General features: G+C 35.5%; 1 protein-coding gene across 1 annotated transcript in view; it reads right to left on the bottom strand.

Moving 5' to 3' along the window:
- The window catches only part of THSD7B (thrombospondin type 1 domain containing 7B), a 730,694-nt gene that overhangs the window by 208,294 nt on the left and 497,048 nt on the right, over nucleotides 1–25,352 (bottom strand). Inside the window, exon 13 of the mRNA XM_004774248.3 lies at nucleotides 18,819–19,082. Coding sequence (XP_004774305.2) covers nucleotides 18,819–19,082 — 264 coding nt within the window. The remainder of the gene's footprint in view (nucleotides 1–18,818; nucleotides 19,083–25,352) is intronic.

Here is a 25,352-nt window from a genome sequence, read left to right as displayed (position 1 = left end):
CATTGAGTGGGACAGCAATGGGAAAAAACAGTATATTTGAAATTTCTATGCATGAAGATCCATGGTTCCACCTCTCTGTATCACATGGAGAATCTGAAAAGATTTAAAATACTTGAATTCCCTCTTGTGATACAGTATCAAGAGTGGGCTCTGTGGGCCCTGAGATTTTACTCCATATAAACAGAGGTTATGAAATAACATAGGCAAAGCCCCCAGGCAGAGTGCCTAACACATAGCATTTACTTGAAAAGCTAATATCTTACTCTTCACCCTTCCTAGGCATGGCTCCAATATCCAAGAAAAACTGTTAAAATTATTGATTGCTTCTTTCACGGATGACATCAGTGGGAAGGAATATAGCTGATGAGAAATATGGAATGCTGTGCTTGGGACTTAATAGTCTTCGATATGAGAATAAGGGATGTGGGAAGAAACAGTGTAGAATCAGGAACACTTGAAAACTGGGTCAGGGATGGATGGAGACGCAGGCAAGAGTACAATACAAACATGAAAGTGGAGAACTCCGTTTTAGACAGTTTGGGAGCTGAGCACAACAATTAAAGATGTTAAAATAATGGAGAATATTGGAAGTCAGGAGAAAAATCACTAATTATAGGTCTGGAATATAAACATTGGCATAGATTTAGGTGGCAAGGTAGGTGATAAGGGGATGTTGAGAACAGGAAGAAGTTATCTTGGACAGAATGCTGTCATTGTTTTTATTTGGGATGAGAGGATGAGAGAATCATCTACCTTCTGCTTTAACCTCCTCACTGACTAGAAATCATCCTACAAGAGTCAGCTGAACGGCTGTAAAATTGGAAAGATCTTTTTTTTTTTTTAAAGATTTTTTTATTTATTTACTTGAGAGAGAGACAGTGAGAGAGAGCATGAATGAGGAGAAGGTCAGAGAGAGAAGCAGATTCCCCATGGAGCTGGGAGCCCAATGCGGGACTCGATCCCAGGACTCCAGGATCATGACCTGAGCCGAAGGCAGTCATCCAACCAACTGAGCCACCCAGGCATCCCTCTTTTTAAAATCTAAATGGAGCTTCCTCTACTTACTGGTTCTAAATTGACTTTATTCAATTAAAAAGCCTAAAATATTATCTATGTAATAATATTTCAACAAATCTGGAAAATTATACACACATACACATTTTAAGTATAATAGATATAATTCAGTATAATATCCCCCACATTTATGAATTTATAAACATTTTATTTTCCAAGCTGAATGCTGAGGGGAAAATGCTTGGTCCTTTTTGCTCAACATTTTGATTAACAACTTCGATAAAGACACAGATGGCATGCTTATCAAATTTTGGGATGATATAAAGCTGAGAGTTATAGCTAATATGTTGGATGTCAGAATCAAGATTCAGAGTGCTTAACAAGCTGGAGTAATGAGCTACAGCGAAGAATAGGAGAAAGAAGATAGGAAAAAGCACAGTTCTGCATTATGGTACCCAAAAGGCAACTGAACATACATACTCAGAATGGGGAAATAAATAACTTTATAGTGGCTCCTAAAAAATAAGACTTTCTGATTTGGTTACAAACTGAAAATTCATCAGTAGTCACTACACAAATTAAGCATTTCATTTATTTTAATGTAAATTTCATCTACTGGGAAGTATTTAAGATGATTAACAAAACATGCACAAAAATACTATTTAAATGGCCCAAAGAAAATGGATAAATACAATATAATTTTGAGGATATTGTATTCCTACTCAATCAAGAAACACTGAGTATCTGTTTTCAGCTAAAACACTCTTCTTTGCCTATTAAACATCTACTCATCCTTACTTTTTAGATCGTATTTTCTTTCTTAGAGCGGTCTTATCTGATACCCATTTTAAATGATGTCCCCTCTTATTCTGTTCCCTGATCAATTTTGTCCCAGCACTTAGGATGATTTGAAATTGTATTTCCTGTGCATATATTTTCTTAATATATGTCAATAATTAGGTGATCCTTGCTTTCATGGGCCCTGTAGTCTAAGTTTTGTCTAACAATACATAACCAAGGTGTAGCATAGTGCTGGATACAAACTAGGTGTTCAATAAATAGGTCCTACATTAATGAATTAATGAGCTAAGAACTGGATACTAATAATTTGGAAGGGGAACAAAACCTATAAAGAGAAAATCTAATATAACTCATGTTTTACATGGAAGTATGACTATATTTCTGTAAGAATACAGAACTGCTCTATCAAAATTGGGGAAAATGCTCTTTGAAGAAATGGAGTTGAGTGAAGGTTCAAAAGATGAATGGAAGTTCACCATAAAGAGAAACACCTTGAAAAGACAAGACTGAGGAAGGAACATAACAGGCAAAGGAAAGAGTCACTCAAGGGCAGAAGGTACATGGGGAACAGTGAGAGGAAGTCCAGTGTGGTTGCAGCAGATGGTACATGTAATGTGTGTTTGAAAGTGACACTGGCACACCGTGTTCCTTTTACCATCATTAAAGAGCTTACTGCCAAATAGAAACATATTGGAGAAAAATGAGCACAATAATCAAGAGCTACATATTGCATATGAGATAGAGTACAAAACACTATATTTGGCCTTGAAAATAAAACGCTTATAAATTTATAAATGTAGAGGGCACACACACACACACACTATATTTAAACCTATATCTTTATCTATATATAGCATATATATTCCGATTTTTGAAATACTCTTATGTAAACAATATTTTGGATTTTTTTTAATTGAATAAAGTTAATTTGGAAACAATGAGCAGAGGGAGCTCCATTTAGATTTTAAAAAGATCTTTCCAATTTTATAGCTGTTCAGCTGACTGTTACAAAGATTTAAACAGAAGGTGAAGACTCCTCTCTCACCATTCCAAATAAGAAAGAGGTCTTAAGCATTCTGTCCAAGATAACCTCTTCCTGTTCTCAACATCACCCTCCTCACCTACCTTGCCACCTAAATCTATGCCAATGTTTATATCCCAGACCCATAATTAGTGATTTTTCTCCTGACTTCCAATATTCTCAATTATTTTAACATCTTTAATTGTTGTGCTCAGCTCCCAAACTGTATGAAATGGAGTTCTCCACTTTCCACTCTCAAGTTTGTATCATACCCTTGCCAGTGTCTCCATCCATCCCAGACCCAGTTTTCAAAAGTATTGCTGATTCCCCTGTTTCTCCACTTCTCACCACTATTGCTCCCTCTGACTCTCAGGCACTTTCTTCCCTGTGTTCCCCCGTGGCATCTGCCTTTTTTAATTCTCACAGGGGCTACTACAACTCTCTTCCAACTGGTTTCTTTACCTTTAATTTTTCTTTTATCTAATCCACAATTTCCAACTTGAAGCCAGAATGATCTTTCCAAAATAAATTTGGAATCCTATCACAGCCCTGGTGAACAACCATATTTCTAAAGCTGCAACGTCTTGAGAGTTTGAGATTTACAGAATCAATGGGAGAGTTAAAGGTAGAGTCAGAACATGGTCTCTTGGTTTCACTTCTCCTCAAGGAATTTTACATATAGGGCAACTATTGGGAACATCTATTACTAATGAGAGTTTCCTAAGCAAACATTATGGGTATATAAACCCCAGGAATGAAACAGTTGAGAACTACTGTCCTAAAGCTGTTATATAGGTCTAGTAATTGTTTAGTAGGTCAAAATTAGAAAATAAAAAGAAATAAACAATACAGAATCTGGAAAGAAGTGGATCCCCTAAATTATGAAACAAAAAGAAAACCCCAAAACAAAAAAAATGAAAATACCAATTCCATATATTGTTTTTCAAGAAAATAACCAAAAGCCCCATTTTTTTTTCTTATAACATTTCAGCATTCTATTTTGTCAAGTAATTTTCCAGATTGTTCTATCACTCATAAATCCCCTTGTGTAGATACTGGACACTATACACATGAAGAAATAAAGAACATAACCCTAGGTGAATGTTTGAGACGTTTCCAATTATTTTTAATTTGCACATCTTTAAAAGAAGTTTAAATTAAAAAATTTAACAGCCTTAACATACTTTGGTAGGCAGAAGAATGGCCCCCCAATGCTATCCTAGTTTTAATTTCTAGAACCTGTGAATGTTACCTTATATGTCAAAACAGACTTTGCAGTAGTGACTAAATTACCAATATTAGGATGGTAAGATTGTCCTGGATTATCACCACAGGCTAGAAATCCTAAACGTTCTATTAAGAGGGATGTAAAAGGAGATTTGACACAGAATCAGGAGGCAAGGAGACAATGAAGCAAAGGTCTATGCCACTGGTTCTGAAGATTCAGGAAAAGGCTATTAGCCAAGGACTGCAGCTTTAGAAACTGGAAGCAACCTAGAGCCTTTCAAGGGAGTATGGCCCTGATGAGACCTTAATTTTGACTCAATGAAACTGATTTTGGACTTCAGATTTCTAGAACTGTGAGAGAATAAAAGTTGTATTTCAAAAGTCACCAAGTTTGCAATTTTGTTATAGCAGTTGTACAAAGCACATTTACATTAAAATTCTTTACACATAAGCATGGGTTTACAGCATGTTAATTATTGAGTATATATGATGTGCTGTCTCTTTGCCAGATGTTAGTAAGGAAAGTGATGGAGTAGACTGTCCCTCCCTCAAGGAGCACCTATCAGCCTCTGGCAGGAGCAACTAGCAATAAAGTAGTTGAAATGTGAGAAGCATCTAAGAATCAACATAGATACTCTGAGCTCTTAATGGGTTCCAGGGTTTGGGGAGAGGGTGGACTAGTGAGTCAGCTTGTGGTCTTCTAGAGGAGGTGATGTTTTTGATGCTTGTCTGGAAAGGTTATTAGGAGTTGACCAAAGAAGGAGGTTGTAAAGCAGAAAGATTAAAGTCATAGCAGAGATAAAATGTAGAGGTACAAAAGGCAAAAGCCCTTTTGTTCTTATTAGGACAGCCAGATTCTGGTTACTGCTGTGTGCCTTCTTATACATGAAGTTAGAATTTTTCATAATGAGTGAACTCAGATTACAATACAAAACAAAACAAAACCAGCGTTTTTACTGGTGCTGTTAAGTTCACTCTCACCACCCTGCCTTGATAGATGGGGTGTGTCTCTTTCCTAGAGGTGACAAAATGAAGTATCGCCACTTACTCTTTTTAAAAATCTTTTCAAAGATATACTTAAATTATCTTAACACAAATATAAAGGCTATGTGTCTATGGTAAATCTTGATCAAAGCACTATTTTCACTTTGTAAAAATCTTAGATTTTTCATAGCTTTTGCTGTTGCTCTGCAAATTGAGTTACATCTCTTCTTTCTCAAGGATGTACTGGTTTTTTAACCTGAAATAACTTTCTAAATTAAAAAGACATGAAAAATTACTTATCAGTGTGATATTAAAAAAAATGACTGGCATTTACAATAAATTTGCCAACTTTATCTTAAAATTTTATTTAAAGACTACCTTTTCTCTTATTTCTTTATTGCTATCATCCTCTTTTAACCTAAAATCACACCTTATAGCATGACTACTGCAATAATCTCCAACACACCCTTGCCCCTTTGAAGTCAATCTGTACATGGTATAGATTTTTAAAATAATTTTTTTAAAGAAAAAGTGATTTCAAAAAAAAGAAGGTCCTAAAATGATAAAAGGGTCAATACAGCAGGAGGATATAAAAATTGTAGAACAAGGTAGCACCTAGATATATCAAGAAAAACTTAGATATAAGGGGAGAATTATCCAACAATACACTAATAAAAATGTTTAATATTATACTTTAAAATCCAGGAATCCAGGCAGAAAATCAGTAAAGAAATATTGGCATTAGACTTGTTAGACAAAACAGACTTTATAGACATATACAGAACATTGCATCCAAAAGCAACACAACACACATTTTTCCTCAAGTGCACATAGAATATTCTCCAGGATAAATCATATGTTAGGCCACAATACAAGTTTTACTAAAAGAATACTGAAATCACATCAAGGATTTTTCTAAACACAACAATATAAAATTACAAGTTACAAGAAGAAAACTGGAAAATTGACAAATATGTGAAAATTAGAGGATATGCTACTGAAAAACTAGTAGGTCAAAGAAGGAATAAAGAAAATTTTAAAAAAATACTCTGATTCAATGAAAATGGAAATACCTACAGCAAAACTGAAGAGATGCAGCTCAAGCAGTTCTAAAAGGAAAGTTCATAGTGGCCAATGCCTATTTCAAGGAACACAAAAAACCTAATAACCTAATTTTACAACCCAAGAAATTAGGAAAAGAGCCAGTGAAGTCCGAAGTTAAAGGGAATGATATAACAAAGACCAGAGCAGACATAAATGAAATAGAGACTCAAAAGAGAACAGAAAAGATTAATGAAACCTACAGCCAGTTCTTTGGAAAGATAAAATTAACAAACCTTTAACTACACTCAAGAAAAAGATAAGACTCAAAATAAGAAATGGAAGGGGAAACATAACTGGTATCACAGAAATACAAGGGATCTTAGACTACTCTGAACATTTATATGCCAACAAATTGGACAATATATAAGAAATGAATAAATTTCTAGAAACACACAAACTACCAACACTGAATCACAAAGAAGTAGAAAGTCTGAAGAACAGAAGAATTACTGGTAAGGAAATTGTATCAGTTATCAAAAACCTCCCAGCAAACAAAAGTTCAGGACCAGATGGTTTTATTGGTGAATTATTTTTTTTTCTTATTTATTTATTTATTTGAGAGAGAGTGAAAGAGAGCATGAGAGAGGAGAAGATCAGAGGAAGAAGCAGACTCCCCATGAAGCTGGGAGCCCTATGCGGGACTCTGGAATCATGACCTGAGCTGAAGGCAGCTGCTTAACCAACTGAATCACCCAGGCACCCTCACTGGTGAATTCTATCCAACATTAAAAAAATAAATAAATAAAACCAAAACCAAACCAAAACAAAACAAAACAATGCTTCTCTAATTCTTTCAAAAAGACAGAAAAGTATGCTATGGTGAGTGCTGTGAAGTGTGTAAACCTGGTGATTCACAAACCTGTACCCCGGGGACAAAAATATATGTTGATAAAAAATTAAAAAGTTAAAAAAAAAAGACAGGAAAGGAGGGAAAACTTCCAATCTCATTTTACAAGGCCAGCATTACCCTGGTATTAAATCCAGGTAAGGGCAACACATTTAAAAAACAAGCTAATATATCTCATGATCATAGATGCAAAAAATCCTCAAAATATTAGCAAACTGAATTCAACAATAGAGTAAAAGGATCCTATACCATGATTAAGTCACACTTATTCCAGGAATGTCAGAATGGTTTAATATCCACATAGTCAATATAATACACCATATTAACAAGGCCAAAGATAAAAAGCATATGATCATCTCAATAGATGAAAGAAAAATAAATAAAATATTTGACAGAATACAACATCCATTGAGGATCAAAACTCTCAACAGTGTGTGTGTAGAGAGAATGCATCTTAACATAATATAAGCCGTACATGACAAGCTTATTGCTACCATCATTCCTAATGATAAAAAGCTGGAAATTGTTCAAAGATCAGTAACAAGACAGGATGCTCACTCCTACTAATTTTATTTAACATAGTATTAGAATTCCTAGCCAGAGATAATAAGCAAGAAATAAAAGGTATCTAAATTAGAAAGAAATAAAACTGTCACTATTTGCAGATGCAGGATTTTACGTATAGAACACTCTAAAGACTCAACACAAAAAACTGTTAAGAACTAATAATTCTGGTGAATTTGCAGGATACAGAAATTCAATATACAGATCTATGATCAGCTGCATTTCTGTATATATACACACACTATTATTGAACTACCAGAAAGAGAAACAATTCCATTTATAATTACATCTAAAGAATCAAAACCGAGGAATTTAACCAAGGGGATGAAAGACCTATAAACTGAAAACTGTGACACTGATTAAAGAAATTGAAGAATAAATGGAAAAATATTTTGTGCTAATGGACCAGAATTGATATTACCATGTCCATGCTAATCAAAAGAATCCACATATTTATTGCAATCTTTACCAAAATTCCAATGGCATTTTTCAAAGAAATAAAAAAGAAGTCCTAAAATTTCTATAGAACCACAAACATCCCAAATAGCCAAACTAATTTTGAGAAAGAGCAAAGCCAGAGATATCATGTCAAATATTAATGTCAAACTATACTACAAAACTAATCACAGTAGTGTGATCTTGGCATTAGAAGCAGACTCATCTATCAATGTAACAGAATAGGTAGCCCAGAAATAAACCAACACTTATACAGTTAATTTATGACAAAGGAACCAAGAATATACTATGGAGTAAGTATAGTCTGTAATAAATACTGTTGGGAAAACTGTACAGCCACATGAAAAGAATAAAACTGGACTACTATTTTAAAGCTACACAAAAATTAATTCAAAATGCAATAAATACTTAAATAGGTAATACCTGGAAACATAAAACTACTAGCAGAAAATAGGTGGTAAGTTTCTATAAATCAGTCTTTGCAATAATCTTTTAGGATTTGACACAAGAAACAAAAGCAATAGAAGCAAAAATAAACTACGGGGACTATATCAAACTAAAAAGACTTCTGCCAAGCAAAGGAAATGATCAACAAAATGGAAGGAACTTATAGAATGGAAGAAAGTATTTGCAAGTCATATCTGATAGGAGGTTAATAACCAAAATAAAGAATTCATACAACTCAGTAAAAAACAAAAAAAAACCCAAAACACACACGCACACAGAAAAAGGAAAAGAAGGGAAGTTGGTGCAGCCACTTTGGAAAACTGTGAAGATTCCTTAAGAAATTAAAAAAAGAGCTACTCTATGACCTTGCAATCTTGCAACTGCACTACTATGTATTTACCCCAAAGATACAGATGTAGTGAAAAGAGGGGCCATCTGTATCCCAATGTTCATAGTAGCACTGGCCACAATCATCAAACTGTGGAAAGATGCCCTTCAACAGAAAAATGGATAAAGAAGATATTGTCCATATGTACAATGCAGTATTCTGCCTCCCTGAGAAAGGATGAATACCCAACTTTTTTTTTTTTTTTTATCAACATGGACAGGACTGAAAGAGATTATGCTGAGTGAAATAAGTCAAGGAGAGAGAGAGAGTCAATTATCATATGGTTTCACTTACTTGTGGAACATAAGACATAACACAGACGACATTAGAAGATGGAGAGAAATGTGCTGGGGGAAATTGGAGGGGGAGACAAACCATAAGAGACTGTGGACTCTGAGAAACAAACTGAGGGTTTTAGAGGGGAGGAGGATGGGGGTTGGGTGAGCCTGGTGGTGGGTATTAAGGAGGGCACGTATTGCATAGAGCAATGGGTGTGGTGCAAATATAGTGAATTTTGGAACACTGAAAAAAAAATTAAATTAAATTTAAAAAAAATCCAAAAACCCAAATTAGGAAGTGGGCAGAAGATCTGAATAGACTTTCAGACAGATAGATGGCGAACAAATACAAGAAAAGATACTCAACATCACTCATTATCTAGATGTAAATTGTAGCCACAACAAGAAATCACCTCGCATCTCTTAGAATGGCTATTATCAAAAAGACAAGAAATAACAAGTATTGGCAAGTATGTGGAGAAAGAATACTTGTGCACTGTTGGTGAGAATGTAAACTGGTTCAGGCATTATTGGAAACAGTATAAATGATTCTCAGGAAATTAAAAATAGAACTATCAATGATTCAGCAATTCCACTTCCAGTATTTATCTGGGAAAAAAAAAAAAAAGAAAACACTAACTTCAAAAGATATGTGTGCCTCATGTTCACTGAAGACTTATTTCCAATAGCAAAGCTACAGAAGTATCCACTGACAGTAGATAAATAAAACACAATGGAAAGGTACAACAGAGTATCACCTAGCAATAATAAGAAAAAAAAAAAATCTTGCTATTTGTGACGACACAGATGGACCTTGAGGGCATTATACTAAGTGAAGTAAGACAGAGAGAAGGACAAATACTGTATGAGCTCACTTATATGTGTGTGTGGCATTATGCTAAATGAAGTAAGACAGAGAGGACAAATACTGTATGAACTCACTTATAGGTGTGTGTGGCAGGGGGGGACTACCACCACCAGTGATGAACACACACACACAACTCAACTCATAGACATAGGAAACAGACTGGTGGTGGTCAAAGGTAGGGAATTGGGAGTGGGCAAAATAGGTAGAAAGGAACAAACTTCCAGGTCTAAGTAAGTCATGGGGATGTAATATACAATAGATTATTAACTGTTTTGTACATTAGAAAGTTCTAAGTCTTAAAACATCACAATTGTAACTATGTATGTTAATTGATGTTAGACTTAATTGCTCCAATTTTACCATTTATATATAAATACTGAATCATTGTGCTGTATGCCTCAAACTAACCTCTTGTATGTCAATAAAAATATTTTTTAAAGCTTGAATTATATTACCTCCTTTTCTTTTCACATATGATTGTATTAAATTAGATCCATACTCCTTGCTTTGTCCCCCAAAAGATTCTGCCTACTTGTTCTACCTCATTTTACAGAATTCTCTCACTCCCAATAGTAAACCACAGAGCTTCCTTTGTTTTTGTTTTTTTCCTTTTTTTTAAAAGAAGATTTTATTTATTTATTTGACAGAGAAACAGTGAGAGAGAAAATACATGCAGGAGAGGGAGAAACGGGCTTCCTGCTGAGCCGGGAGGCCGATGTGGGGCTCTATCACAGGGTGCTGGGAAAACAAAGGCAGACGCTTAGTGACTGAGCCTCCTGGGCACCCCAAGCTCCCTCAAATTCCTGATAGGATTTTTTAAGAATTGCACTGATGTTATAAATTAATTGTAGAGAAACTTGACATCTTCAGAATGTCAACTCATCCTTTGCTATGAGCATCTTTTCTCTCCCATTTATTCACATTTTTAAGTGTCCTATAAGGTTTTTTTTTTCCCTGTTTATAAACATATATTTTGAATCACCAGGTTTACACACTTCACAGCACTCACCAAAGCACATACCCTCCCCAATGTCCATAATCCCACCCCCTTCTCCCAAACCCCCTCCCCCCAGCAACCCTCAGTTTGTTTTGTGAGATTAAGAGTCACTTATGGTTTGTCTCCCTCCCAATCCCATCTTGTTTCATTGATTCTTCTCCTACCCACTTAAGCCCCCATGTTGCATCCTTTGTTTTGCTGGCAGAACTTCTTTCATATTTTACTCCTTTACTCCTTAGAACATGCTTATTCCACTTCCTGAAATGGTCTCGTATATACTTTTCATGTGGTGGCTTCTTTCTCCTACTTCTTTCTTGCACTTCAAATTTTTGTCACTTCAGCAATGACAGTCTCTTCCACAAACAGTGTTGGGAAATGAAACAGTAACATGCAAAAGAATGAAACTGGACTATGAATACCCAACTTTTCTATCAACATGGACAAGACTGGAAGAGATTATGCTGAGTGAAATAAGTCAAGCAGAGAGAGTCAATTATATGGTTTCACTTATTTGTGGAGAATAAGAAATAACACGGAAGACGTGGGGAGATGGACAGAAGAAGGGAGTTGAGGGAAATTGGAGGGGGAGATGAACCATGAGAGACTATGGACTCTGAAAAATAATCTGAGGGTGATGAAGGCGCAGGGGGTAGGAGGTTGGGGGATCCTGGTGGTGGGTATTATGGAGGGCACGCATTGCATGGAGCACTGGGTGTGGTGCATAACAATGAATTCTGTTACACTGAAAAGAAATTAAATTAAAAAAACTGAAAAAAAAAAAAAAAGAATGAAACTAGACCATGATCTCACACCATACACAAAAAAATTCAAAATGGATTAAAGACCTAAATGTGAGACCTGAAACAATAAAAGCCTAGAGGAGAACACAGACAGTAATTTTTTTGACATTGGCTATAGAAACTTCTTTCTAGCGATGTCTCCTGATAGAGGGGAAACAAAAGCAAAAATAAACTATTGGGACTTCATCAAGGTAAAAAGCTTCCGCCCTGTTAAGGAAATAACACTACATAAGCCACCTTCAGAAGGGGAGAAGATATTGCAAATGACATCTCTGATAAAGAGCTAGTATCCAAAATATAAAGAACTTCTAAAACACAGCATCCAAAAAATGAATAATCCAATTAAAAAATGGGCCAAAGACATGAATAGACATCCAGATGGCTAAAAGATGCAGGCAAAGATGCTCAACACCACTCACCATCAGGAAAATACAAATCAAAACTATGAGTTATAATCTCATACCTGTCAGAATGGCTAAAATGAACAACAGAAGACACAGGTGTTGGCAAGGATGTGGAGAGAGGGCAACCCCTCTTGCTATTGGTGGGAATGCAAACTGACACAGACACTCTGGAAACCATACGGAGGTTCCTCAAAAAGTTAAAAATAGAATGACCCTACAATCTGGCAATCCTACTACTAGGATATGTAACCAAAGAATACAAAAACACTAACTCAAAAGAATACATGCCCCCTGATGTTTATAGCAGCACTATCAACAATAGCCAAATTATAGAAGCAGTGCAAAGGTCCATGAATTCATGAATGGATAAGGACGATGTGGTATGTATGTATGCATGTGTATGTATATATATGTATGATGGAATGTTATTGTTCCATTTGCAATGACTTGGATGGAGCTAGAGAATATTATGATAAGCAAAATCAGTCAGTCAGAGAAAGACCTACCACAGGACTTCATTCATATGTGGAATTTAAGAAACAAAGCAAGTGATTAAAAGTGGAAAAAAGGAGAGGAGAGAGGGAGGCAAACCAAGGAATGCACTCTGAACAACAGAAAACACTGCTAGTTACCAGAGAGGAGGTGCATGAGGTAGAAGGGAATGGGTTAAATAGACGATGGGGATTAAGGATTGTACTTGTAATGAGCACTGGGTACTGTATGGAAGTGTTAAAAAAAAATCACTATATTATATACCCAAGAATAGTATTACACTGTATGTTAACTGGAATATAAGTAGAAACTTAAGGGGTGCTTGGGTGGCTCAGTTGGTTAAGCACCTGACTCTTGATTTTGGCTCAGGTCATCATCTTAGGGTTGTGAAACAGAGCCCCACACTGGGGTCTGCACTAGGTGTGGAGCCTGCTTAAGATTCTCTCTACCCCTCTACCCCTCCGCTCCTCAGTGTGAGCACATGCTCACTTTGTTGCTAAGGGAAAAAAAAAAAAAAAGGAAAAACTTTAAAAAAGGTAAAAGAAACTAGGATAGCTTTGGATTTTATCAGAACATTTAAAATTGGTGTGCAGAAAGAGAAGAATGGCAAAAAGTAGGCAGAGTTTAAAGAAACAAAAGCTGAGAACTTCCCAAACCTAAGGAAGGACTTACATATACATATCCAGGAAGCTGACAGAAGACTCCATTATCTCAATGCAAAAAATACATTTTCCAAGAAACATTATATTGGAACTGTCAAAAAAAAATTAGTCAACGGTAAAGAATCTGAAAGACAACCAGGGGAAAGAAGTTACTTAAAGAAGCCCCTTTAGGGCTGAAAGATAAAAACTGTTAGCCAAGAACATGTGAGCCGCAAGTTATCTTTCAGACAGGAGGGAGAAATAAAGGCTTTCTCAAACTAAGAAAAGTTGAGGGAGTTCACCACCAACAGACTCACAAAAAGTGCTGAAAGGGATTCAAGGTGGGATGAAAAGACACTAATCAGAGAGAGGAAAACATATCAAAGTGCAGAACAGTTTGATAAAGTTGAAAAATAGAAAGCAAACTCTGCTAGAATGCGTCTTAACCACTGAACTACAGTATAAAAGTTGAAAAATATTATAAATCATCATAGTGACTACAATTTGTTGAAAAGCACAAGGCATAAATCATAAAAGAGGTAAACTGCGCATCAGATATATACAAAGGAGGGATGAAAGATAGAGAATCTATAGGCACATGGAGATTAGTCATCAACACGAAATGGACAGTATTATCTGTGAGAAGTTTTAAGTAAGCTTCGTCGTAACTGTCGAGCAAAAATCTGGAGTAGATTAATCAAAATAAAAAAGGGGGATACAGAGTATATCATTGTGGAAAAGTACCAATTTACAAGGGTAGGCAGAAAAAGGAAAAATACCCTCGAGATACACAACAAGAAAGCAAATAATAAAATGGCAGTAGTAAGTCCTTACATATCAATAATTACTCTAAGTATAAATGGGTTGAATTCAATCAAAAGGTACAGAATGGCTGGATAGAAAAACAAGACAATCATATGATATGTACAGGAGACTCATGTCACCTTTAAAGACACTCATACACTCAAATTTTGAGGGAACAGAAGAATAGATCTCATGCAAGTATAAACCAAAATAAAGTAGGAATAGCAATACTTTGAAAAAATAGACTCCAGGCCAAAAAGCTAAAACAAAAACAAGAAATAAGAAACCAAGATTATTTAATAAAGGAGTCAATATATCAAGATGTAATATTCATAAATGCATACACATCCATTATCAGAGCCCCTAAATGTATTAAGTAAATACTAACAAATGTGAAGAGAGATATAGACAATTATATAAAAACAGTGGGGGTAGGGCACCTGGGTGGCTCAGTGGGTTAAAGCCTCTGCCTTCGGCTCAGGTCATGATCCCAGGGTCCTGGGATCGAGCCCCACATCGGGCTCTCTGCTCAGCAGGGAACCTGCTTCCTCCTCTCTCTCTGCCTGCCTCTCTGCCTACTTGTGATCTCTGTCAAATAAATAAAATCTTTAAACAAAACAAAACAAAAAACAGTAGGGGAGTTCAACACCACACTGTCAGTAATGGATAGATCATCTGAATAGGGGAAAAAAAAACAAACCAAGGAAATGCTATAATTGAACTGTATTTTAAATCAAATAGACTTGACATATACAAAACATTCCATCTAACAGAAGAATATAGTTTCCTCAAGAAAAACTGAAAGGTTTCCTTTTAAGAACAGGAAAAGACAAAATTGCCCACTCTCACCTCTCTTATTGGATACAGTACTAGAAGTCCTAACTGGAGAAATTAAATAAGACAAAAAATGGCATCCAAATCAGAAAGAAAGAAGTAAAATTGTCACTATTTGCAGTTGATAATTTGTGTATAGAAAATGTCAAAGACTTAGCCAAAAAACTATTGAAGTTAAGCAATTTCAGTAAAATTTCAAGATATAAAAAAAATTTACAGATATCATTTATGTTACTATACACTAATTATGAAGCATCTGAAATATAAAACTACCCCATTTGCCATAGCACCAAAATAAACAGTAATAAATTTAACCACGTGAAAGATCTATACAATGAAATCTATAAAACTTACTTGAAAATAATGGAAGTAGATACAACATATGGAAAAAAACAACCTGTGTTCGTGGTTCTGAAGCATTTTGTTTAAATATCCATGCTACCTAAAGCCTTCTATAGAATCAATGTAATCTGTCAAAATTCAAATGTCATTCTTCACATAAAGATAGAAATGGAACTACCAAGGACCCCAAATAGCCAAAGCATTCCTAAGGAAGAACAAATATGGGAATGTCACATTTTTTAATTTTAAATTATACTACAAAGTTATTGGAATAAAAACAGAATAATATTGGCATAAAAATGAAACGCAGACCAATGAAACAGAATTAAGAGCTCAGAATAAACCCATGCATTTTTTCCTCAAGAATTTTGATGGATTCCTATCTCACAGGTCTTTCACCTATTTAGAGTTTATCTTTGTGAATGGTTTAAGAGAATGGTTGAGTTTCATTGTTCTGTATATAGCTGTCCAATTTTCCCAGCAACATTTATTGTAAAGACTTTTCCACTGCATATTCTTTCCTGCTTTGAGCTGAGACGTCCTTCAATGGATAAATGGATAAAGATATAGTCCATATATACAATGGAATATTACTCAGCCATCAGAAAGAATGAATACCCAATATTTACATCTAATGGATGGAACTGGAGGAGATAATGCTAAATGAAAAATCAAACAGAAACAATAATCGTATGATTTCACTTATTTGTGGAACATAAGAATAGCATGGAGGACATTAGGAGAAGTAAGGGGAAAGTGAAGGAGGGAAATCAGAGACAACCATTAGAGACTATGGACTCCAGGAAACAAACTGAGGGTTTCAGAAGGGAGAAGGATGGGGGGATGGGTGAGCACAGTCATGGGTATTAAGGAGGGCATGTATTGCATGGAGCACTGGGTGTTTGTTATACGCAAATAATGAATCATGGAACATTACATAAAAAACTAAGGATGTACTGTAATGTGACATACATAACAACAACAACAACAACAAAAAATCCAAACAAACAAACATGCATTTTCAGTGAACTAATACTTGATAAGAGAAGAAATAAAACTTAATGGGGAAATGGTTTCTTCAAATGGTGTTGGGAGAACAATGCAAAACAATGAAATTAGACCCCTGTTTTACAGCACTCCAAAAATTAACTCAAAATATATCAAAGCCTTAAATAAAAAACCTGATACCAGGAATCTCCTCGAAAAAAATGTTTTAAAGAAGCTCTTTAACACTGTTCTTGGTAATGTTTTTCACAGGTCACCAGAGCAAACAAAACAAAACAAAACAAAATAGGAATACATCAAACTTAAGCTTCTGCATAGCAAAGGAAACAATCAAGAAAATGAAATGGCGACAGAGCTAATGAGAGAAATTTTTTGCCAACCATCTGATAGCAGGTTAATACCCAAAATATATAAAGAACATTTTCAATCTAACTATGAAATAGGAAGAGAAACAATTTCCCAAAGACATCCAAATGGCCAAGAGGTACAGGAAAAGATGCTCAACATAACTAACCATCAGGCAAATGCAACTCAAAACCATGGTGAAATAACACCATAACCATTAGAATGCTTTTAATTAAGAAAAGAAATAATGGGTGTTGAGGAGGATGTGGAGAAAAGGGAACTCTTGTACACTCTTGTGGGAATATACATTTCCTCAACCACTCTGTTAAACAATATTAAAGTTACTCAAAAATTAACCGATCTACTATAGGATACAACAATCTCACAGCTGGGTATATACCCAAAGGAAATGAAAATAGAGTACCATGTTTATTGCAACATTTTTCACAATAGCCAAAACATGGAAAAATCTTAAGTGCCCATCAACAGATGAATGGATAAAGAAGATGCGATCTATATTTGTTAAAATATATCTCGTATTAAAAAATGAAACATTTGGCCAAAGGAATGATAACCTACCATTTATGACAATGTGGATAGACCCTGAGGACATTATAGCAAGTAAGGTAAGTTAAAGAAAGGCATGTACTGTAGGTTATCACTTATATGTGGAATTTAAAGAAGTCAAATTTGTAAAAACAGTAGAATGGTGGTTATCAGGAGAGGAGGGATGGGGTGGAGTGGTTAGGACAGATATTATCAAACTGTTTAAATTTATAATGAGTAGTTCATAAGTACTAGAGATTTGATGCACAGTATAGTGAATACACACACCAAGTTTGTATTATAATCAAACTTGCTAAACGACTGGTACTTAATTATTCCAACCACTAAGAAATAACTCTGTAATGTGATAGTGATACTAATTATCACTACAATGCCAATCACTACCATATGAATAATCAAACGGACATACTATAACCTTAAATTTACACATTGGAAGTCAAATATATTTCAATGGGAAAAAGGAAAATCTAGTTTTGGAAAATGAACCAATATATATATAAAAACCAAAAACAAAAATTAAAGTCAACCAGTTTTGGCTTCCATAAAATGGGTCCACAGCTTGCTTCTGGTGTGTATAATGTTTCTCTGAGTCAAGCTACTGAAGAAAATTTTTTAGAGTAACCCAGGAAGCAGAGCCAATGATATCACCAATTAAAGGGTTATTAAGCCTTAGGGTGTGTTCACAAGATGATACAGGCATATCTTGAACAGTTAATCCATTGATTATGAAGACAAACTGTCATTTACCTGACTTCTATAACAAATGAATTCAACTCACCATAATTATTATTGAGAAAGCTTATTAAAACAAATACTTTGATGATAGAGACCAAATCTTTTTTCCTCCTAGAGTTTGCCAAACATGAATTCTTTCATATGCTCTGTAAAATTCCTTACCATTTTAGTCTTACAAAAAAAAATATACAAACTAGAGTTTGAAATTCATTATGTTACATTGTAATCACTAATCTCAGCATCCCCTATCAACCTTCATCCCGACTAGATTGAGTCTCATTCTTTTCTCCATTCACCCTTCTTTCAAATTCTCCCAAGGTTCAAAAAAGGCAGTCTTCTCCTTGATTAACAGCTCACAAAATTCTCCCCGATGGCTTTTTTCTACAGTTTTATTCTATTAGTTTGGGTATACTTATATAGTGCATTGCAAAACACTTTAAGTCAATGTTTCCATTGGCAATTTGTCAACTACCTTAGAAGAAATCCAAGGCCTGATGCTTTCTATGCGTATGATCAGAGCACCAAAGACCACCACAAAATATATTTTGTATTAAATACAGCTTTTCTAATGAAGTAAAGCAACTGCACTCGTCCACAGTTAACTAAGTGGTCAATGGTAAAGTATAGAGTTAGGAGAGTCAAAGATCCAAAATAATCACATTCCAAATAATCAGTAAAATATGGACACATATATTCCAAATGCCTATATTTTATGAAAGGCAGTGTGTTATTAACAAAGGAAAACTGAAAGAAATATTATAGAACAAAGCTACTAATTCTAGACTTGGATACACCTCCTGGCTATATGTGTATATTCCCATCTCCTTATGTTCCTCCTCATCCATTTCCTTACCAGAGCTGCTGCAGTGGGAGGGGTCAACAGGTCTTCCGTTTTTATCAGAGCAGGCTATTGCTCGAAAGCGCAGGCCTTTTCCACATTCTTTGCTGTCTCCTTGTACCCGATATCCTCGTTGAGACTCCCTTCTGCCTTCTGGAAGAATGCAATCTGACCAGTTTCCATAAGGCTGAGATATAAATACATCACAAGGGCACAGTTCTGTTTCTATGAGAGGGTACAGGTCAGAGTCCTGGCATTTCTCTTTCTTCCTGCTTTTCCCTGTTTCAAAAACAAAATAAAACAAAACACTGATATATTAATTTCCAATCTGTTTTGTTGAAAGTCACATTATTGTCTTTACTAATGTTTATTTACTAAACATCAAATAAAATATGGCCTTCCCCTGCCCTTCTCCACAACGCCCCCCCCCTTTTTTTTTCCATGAAAGCAAATCCTAGGACAATGGAAGCAATTCTCAAAGCAACTGTGAAATTAAAGTTAATTTGAGGGGCGCCTGGGTGACTCAGTCTGTTAAACATCTGCCTTTGGCTGGGATCAAGCCCCACATCAGGCTCCTTACTCAGCAAGAAGCCTGCTTCTCCCTTTCCCTCTGCTTGGTGCTCCCCCGGCTCATATACTCTGTCAAACAAAATAAAATAATAATAATAAAGATAATTTGGAAAAAATTTAAAAATGGTTTATATTGGATAGAGGCAAAAATAAAAAATAAGAAACTGAAAGCTGTTTGCTACAGTGACTCAACAGCTGGAAAGTTTTTGTTTATATGATTTTCTCTATAACTTGTTGGTAAGAACAAACAGATTACTTTGTTTTCCTGAAAATTAATGGTTTCCAGGGAAACCAACAAAACACTGGAAATAGTAACATCCTGTCATTTTGATGTGCGTTTTTGGAAACAGTTTATTTATTCAAAGAACAAAATGATATCTCATCCAATGGCCCTGGAGTGAGGCTAGGTGCCACTCGGGGTGAGAATGACAAAGTTGAACTTATTTTGGTCCTTGCTATCAGGCAGCTCACAAATGCTGACACAATAGAAGGAAATAAATGGTCAAATAATGTTGGGCAATTTAATCTGAGAAAAAGTTATGACTTCCACTTTGAAAGACTTTTTTAACCTAAGTATTCTAGAATATGACTTTACCTTAACCAATTGACTTTGATGGAGCTTTTAGCTGTGAACCTGTCTTTGAGTAATGAGAATGCAGAATTATTTCCCATTGCTGAGTACTTGATAATCATGTTTAATGGGATTTCAAGTCCACATGTAACTTGATTCAACTTTCCTGCCAACACACTTCTGCTAGATTCCTAAACGTTTTCTAATAGATCTGATTATATTTTGTTTCATGATTAATAAGTCATCAGCTAGAGTCTTGGCTGGTTATAAAAAAAATATGCAGTAGGCTGCTTTATTGGTCTTATTCCCAGTGTTTATAGGGGTTTTAGAAAAGCTTGATTTAAGCTGATGCATGGGATATTACCTCATTGTCAAAGAATTTATACACAATTTTATAGTTGTTGCCTGGATGACTGGCTCTATGGTCTGACATGTTGCTTACGGTCATAATAAATAATGATTCCTGCAGGGTCTGAAAGATGTTGCTGGAGCTTCAGCCATGCCACTCTCTCTCTCTCTGGGAGGATGTATTCACTTGCATTTACCATTAGGAGCACTTAATGAGAAAATGTTTGAGAAACACAGTCTTCATGGTGGTGAGAATTTACTGGTTGAAAAATAGGTCTATGTGTGGTTTCTTCCTACCAATACCCAGCATATTGAAGTCTCTGGCACTTCTTAAACGTCTCCATCTCTTCAATTTCTATTCTCTTCTCAACTTAAGCCTGGATTCAGAGTCCACTTATTTCTTGACACTCTACTTACTACTGACAAAGTAATAAAACAAATGAAGCCCTGGAATGTCTCTCTACGTTACCCTTCAGGCTTAATCATTCAATGATTGTTGAGAATGTTGATAACACCATCACTGTTGAAATAGTCTTCCCAAATTCCATTGTACCTTGTACCTTACCTCACCCCCGCAATCCCTCTGGGAAGATCACATTTGTTTGTTACATTATTTCCCTTCTCTACATCTCTTACATCTCTTAACTGATGGGCCTTCTCAGGGAACTGTCCTAGGTTCTCTTCTTTTCTGATCCGTTATCTTCACTCATGAGTTTAAAGGACCCTCTATATCTCTTAAATTCTTATTACCTCCATTCTAGGTTTCTAGCTCAAGCTTCTGAGCCACAGACTAGAACCTAAATGGCCTATCAAACTCAACCTGGCAAAGTCATACTCAACCTCTTCACACCTGGGCCTTGCTTTCTTCATCTTCATTTCCCAATTATCTCAAGAAGGCCAAGTCAAAATCTAAAATGCCACGTTTGAATTCTATTATACTATCTGCATCTATCTGTTTAATGACAAAGATCTATCATTTTAAATGGCTATCTCTTGAATCAGTCCTTGTTTCCATTCTGACCAATACTACCCATATGTAGCCCATCTCCAAATCTCTTAAATCCCTGCAACACCTTCTTCCAATATTTTATAGCCATTGTACTTCATATTCCCCCAGTCTTCTGCCCACACTGCAACTAGAAGCAGCTCACAAAGATGGAAATTCGATCACATGATTTATCTACTTAAAACTCCTCATTGACTTACCATATTTCATAGAATGAAGTCTAGACCCTCTGCTATGGTCATCAAGGCTCTGCGGTACTGAGGCCATTAGGACCTGCCTCCTATCTAAGTTGTGTCATTCTGCCTCTGGCATGTGACAAGCTAGACATACTGCACATCTTTCAGTTCCTAGAGATTACTCATTGGTTTCTGGCCTTTGCATTTTTTAATTACTTTTAATACCATAATGTATTATTTGCCCCAGGGGTACAGGTCTGTGAATCGTCATGCTTACACATCTCACAGCACTCACCATATCACATACCCTCCCCAGTGTCCGTAACACAACCACCCTCTCCCTACCGGCCTTTGCATTTCTTACACCAAAAGTTATCTTAAGTTCCAACCTCCCTCCATGGTCTAGTTAATGTCTACTTGTCCTTGAAGTCCAAACTAATATATTACCGTTGCCAGAAAGCCATTCTTGAGACTCTTCATCTCAGGTATGTAAAAGGTACTCTTCTGTACTGTCCTTACTCTGCCTATCACAAACTGCCTTTCCAAGTATGTTCGCTCCCCAGTTTTTGGAATTTGTAATTATGCTACCTTAGATGGCAAAATGGACTTTGTAGATGTGACTGGGATTATGGGCCTTGAGAGGAGATTATTCTGGATTATCTGGGTAGGTACAACCTAATCACATGTCTTAAAATTAGAAAACCTTTCCTAAGAGATAGTCATACATAATGTTACTGAACTTCAAGATGGAAGAAGAGTCATTAGCCAAGGAATATGGATGGCCTCTAGAAGCTAGGGGGAAGGAAAAAAAAAATACATTTTCCCCTAGAGCCTCCAGAAAGCCATACAGTTCCACCAACATCTTGTTTTCAGCCTTTTGAAACTGAAGTTTGTTTTAGACCTACATAACTAGGAGATCATACATTTATGTTATTTTAAAGCCACTCAATTTCTGGTAATTTGTTACAGCAATAAGAATTTAATGTAGCACTAATACAACAGCTTTTGTCAGAAATTCTATATTGTGCTTTAATTGTAATAAAATCTCTATCTTCCATTATACTATAAACTCTTAAATTAGGATCATGTCTATTCCCTAGTAGTATTCCTAAGGCATAGCATGCATAAGTGGTCAAGAAAAATGTTCATTAAGAAAAGGAGATTTTAAAAAGTGTGGTAGGGGGAAAAAGGAAGACAAAAGGAGTAAGTGAGAGCAAGAAAGAGGAGGAAGAAAAAATATTCATCTATAAGGCAACCAAAAGTTGCTGGCAGAACAAGTATTCTGTATGAATATATGCGCTCTCTGTATTTGGGATAACCTTAAATAGAGGACACCACTGTTTGAGGATGGATTTGAGTATGTTAATGCAGAAATGGTTCTCAAGAAACAAATTATTAGTGGTTCTTTACTTTGATAACATAGTAAAAGAAAAAGAAAATCAGTATTAATCTTTGGATCAAGAACTAGTTTACTACTAAAACAAGTTAACAAACACACACACAAAAACAACAATAGCAAAAAAAAAAAAAAAAAAAAAAAAGATGGGGCACCTGGGTGGCTCAGTGGGTTAAAGCCTCAGCCTTTGGCTCACGTCAGGAACCCAGGGTCCTGGGATCAAGCCCCGCATCAGGCTCTCTGCTCGGCAGGGAGCCTGCTTCCCTTCCTCTCTCTCTGCCTGCCTCTCTGCCTACCCGTGATCTCTGTCAAATATATAAATAAAATCTTTAATAAAAAAAAAGAAAACCAATCCCTAATATAATTGTAAAGACATTCCCCCCCTTAAGTGAGATGGAAATTTATGACTTTTGTTTCAATAACATAAAACTATTAAATATGTTTTATTTGTCCAGTTATTTTACATATTAATAACCTAAACCAATCTATCAATAGATTATTTTCAGCACTTATAAACAACTGCTATAATTAACATTCAATCCAAAACCTGTGATGATATAGTTTAGGTACAACACCCAAGACATCCAGATACTGAAGTTTCATGTTAAAAATGGAAAAGAGAAAAACACTAGATGGTCCCTTATTCCATGGAGTAGCTTGTATTTTTGTCTACATGCTTCTTTATGTGTCTGTATTAAAGAGAATCACAGTTTTATGGTCTAAGTCCACCTTTTACTACCATTCATGTAAGAGATTGATTTTACCACCAAACTACATGTGAGAGACTGAAATACAAACATAGTACCACAACAATAAAAAATGTCTTAAGTAAAAAATTTCGATTCACTACTGCCTACTGCACACTCAGTGATACAGAATTGTTGTCCACCCCCCCCCCAAATCTCATGCGGTTCATGAAATTGACCAGTTGGTGTCTCCAAGACATGAAGACACACAGATCAATTACCCAGCAAAAAGCATAACCAATAATTTAGAAAAATTCTAAGTAATTTTTTTTTAGTAGGAGTAATTCTTGGGATAGAGTTTGGAGAAAAATGTACAATGGTTCTTTCAATATTTATGTAAAAAGTGTATTTTAAATAAGCCTAATGCTTACTTAGTTTTGACAGTTCAAAATAAACTGTACTAGTTCAATAAATATCTTAAGTTCTTCTATATTCCCATGGTCAACTTGCAGGTATAAAATACTATTAGTACACTCAAGAACAGAAAGCTGGCCAGTAATTAAATCCTTGTTTTCCCTCTAAAGGATATTCTCATCCCAAAGATGGAGAATTGCCAGGATGATGGCTTCTGAAGCCTTACACATGAACGTGCACACCAAGTTTTACTGTTGCCGGTGAACTTGAAATTACTCCTGTCAAACACATTCCACCCCGTTATATTCCCTAGAAGAACTTTTTTCATCTTAGAAACACAAGCAGTGTTGCACAAAGTTATGTATTCATAGATTTTTGTAGAAGAGAACACAAAGTATAGCATATTTTTTGTTTCTATTTGATTAGAGTTTACCTACTCATGAATGGGCTTCTGATTTGTGTGTAGAAACCCCGTTACAGGCTCTCATCGATTAAGTAAATCCATTAGAGTTAAATTTAAAACATAATCTTGTAAGCCATACATTCAAACAAGGGGAATTTGAAACTGAGAGAATTAGCTCTTGAACTTCTTGTAATAACAAATGGTCTTCTGTGCTTAATTCGTCAATGTCAACAACAATTATATTATCCCGATGATTATTTTGGCATTTTTCCTTTGGGCTTTTATTACCTAAATTAAGTTTTCTGCATATTCAAATACAACTAAAAGAAACTGTGGGATATTTATCTAGCCAAGAAATACAATATACTATACTGCATCAATAATTTGTACATTATAGGCAAAAATTGCCCCAGCACCTTCATTCATCTATTAATTGATTTTATATCCATTAAATTGCATGGATGTAAACAGAGCCAAAATAATAGACCACAAAAGCAGAACCTACATATATAATTTGACTTATGTCTTACAATTAAAATTCTAAAATGTCAAATTGTTTATAAAGTAATGGCAAAAGAGAATGATCTAGATTAGATCTGCCTATTGAGGCATTTTACACATTAGTCACTGCTTTCAGCCCTGCCAAGATCCTGGCATGACCACATACCAGAAATTTTGCCATTAACTACTCCAAGGTAGCAGGTGGCTATGTTGCCATTTACCACTGTAAAGGTTATAAAGCCATATAGAGAGGAACTTCACAGCTGTAGAATGGTTCACACCATTCATTTCACAAGTATTAATTTAGTACATATTATGTGCCAGGAATAGGTGCATTAGATGCATAGCATCAGGAAGGATAATTTTTATGACCATTCTAAAGTCTATCAAGGGCTGAGAAAAGGAGAGACCCGATATAATCTCTAGTATTCCTGAAGTTTCCATTCTCTTTTGCAGGTTCAGAAGTGCATCCCTGTCT

Source organism: Mustela putorius, unplaced genomic scaffold, assembly GCF_011764305.1.
Source record: "Mustela putorius furo isolate JIRA1106 unplaced genomic scaffold, ASM1176430v1.1 tig00003867_pilon_pilon_pilon, whole genome shotgun sequence".
NCBI lineage: Eukaryota > Metazoa > Chordata > Mammalia > Carnivora > Mustelidae > Mustela > Mustela putorius.
This window is presented reverse-complemented; position numbering and strand designations above follow the sequence as displayed.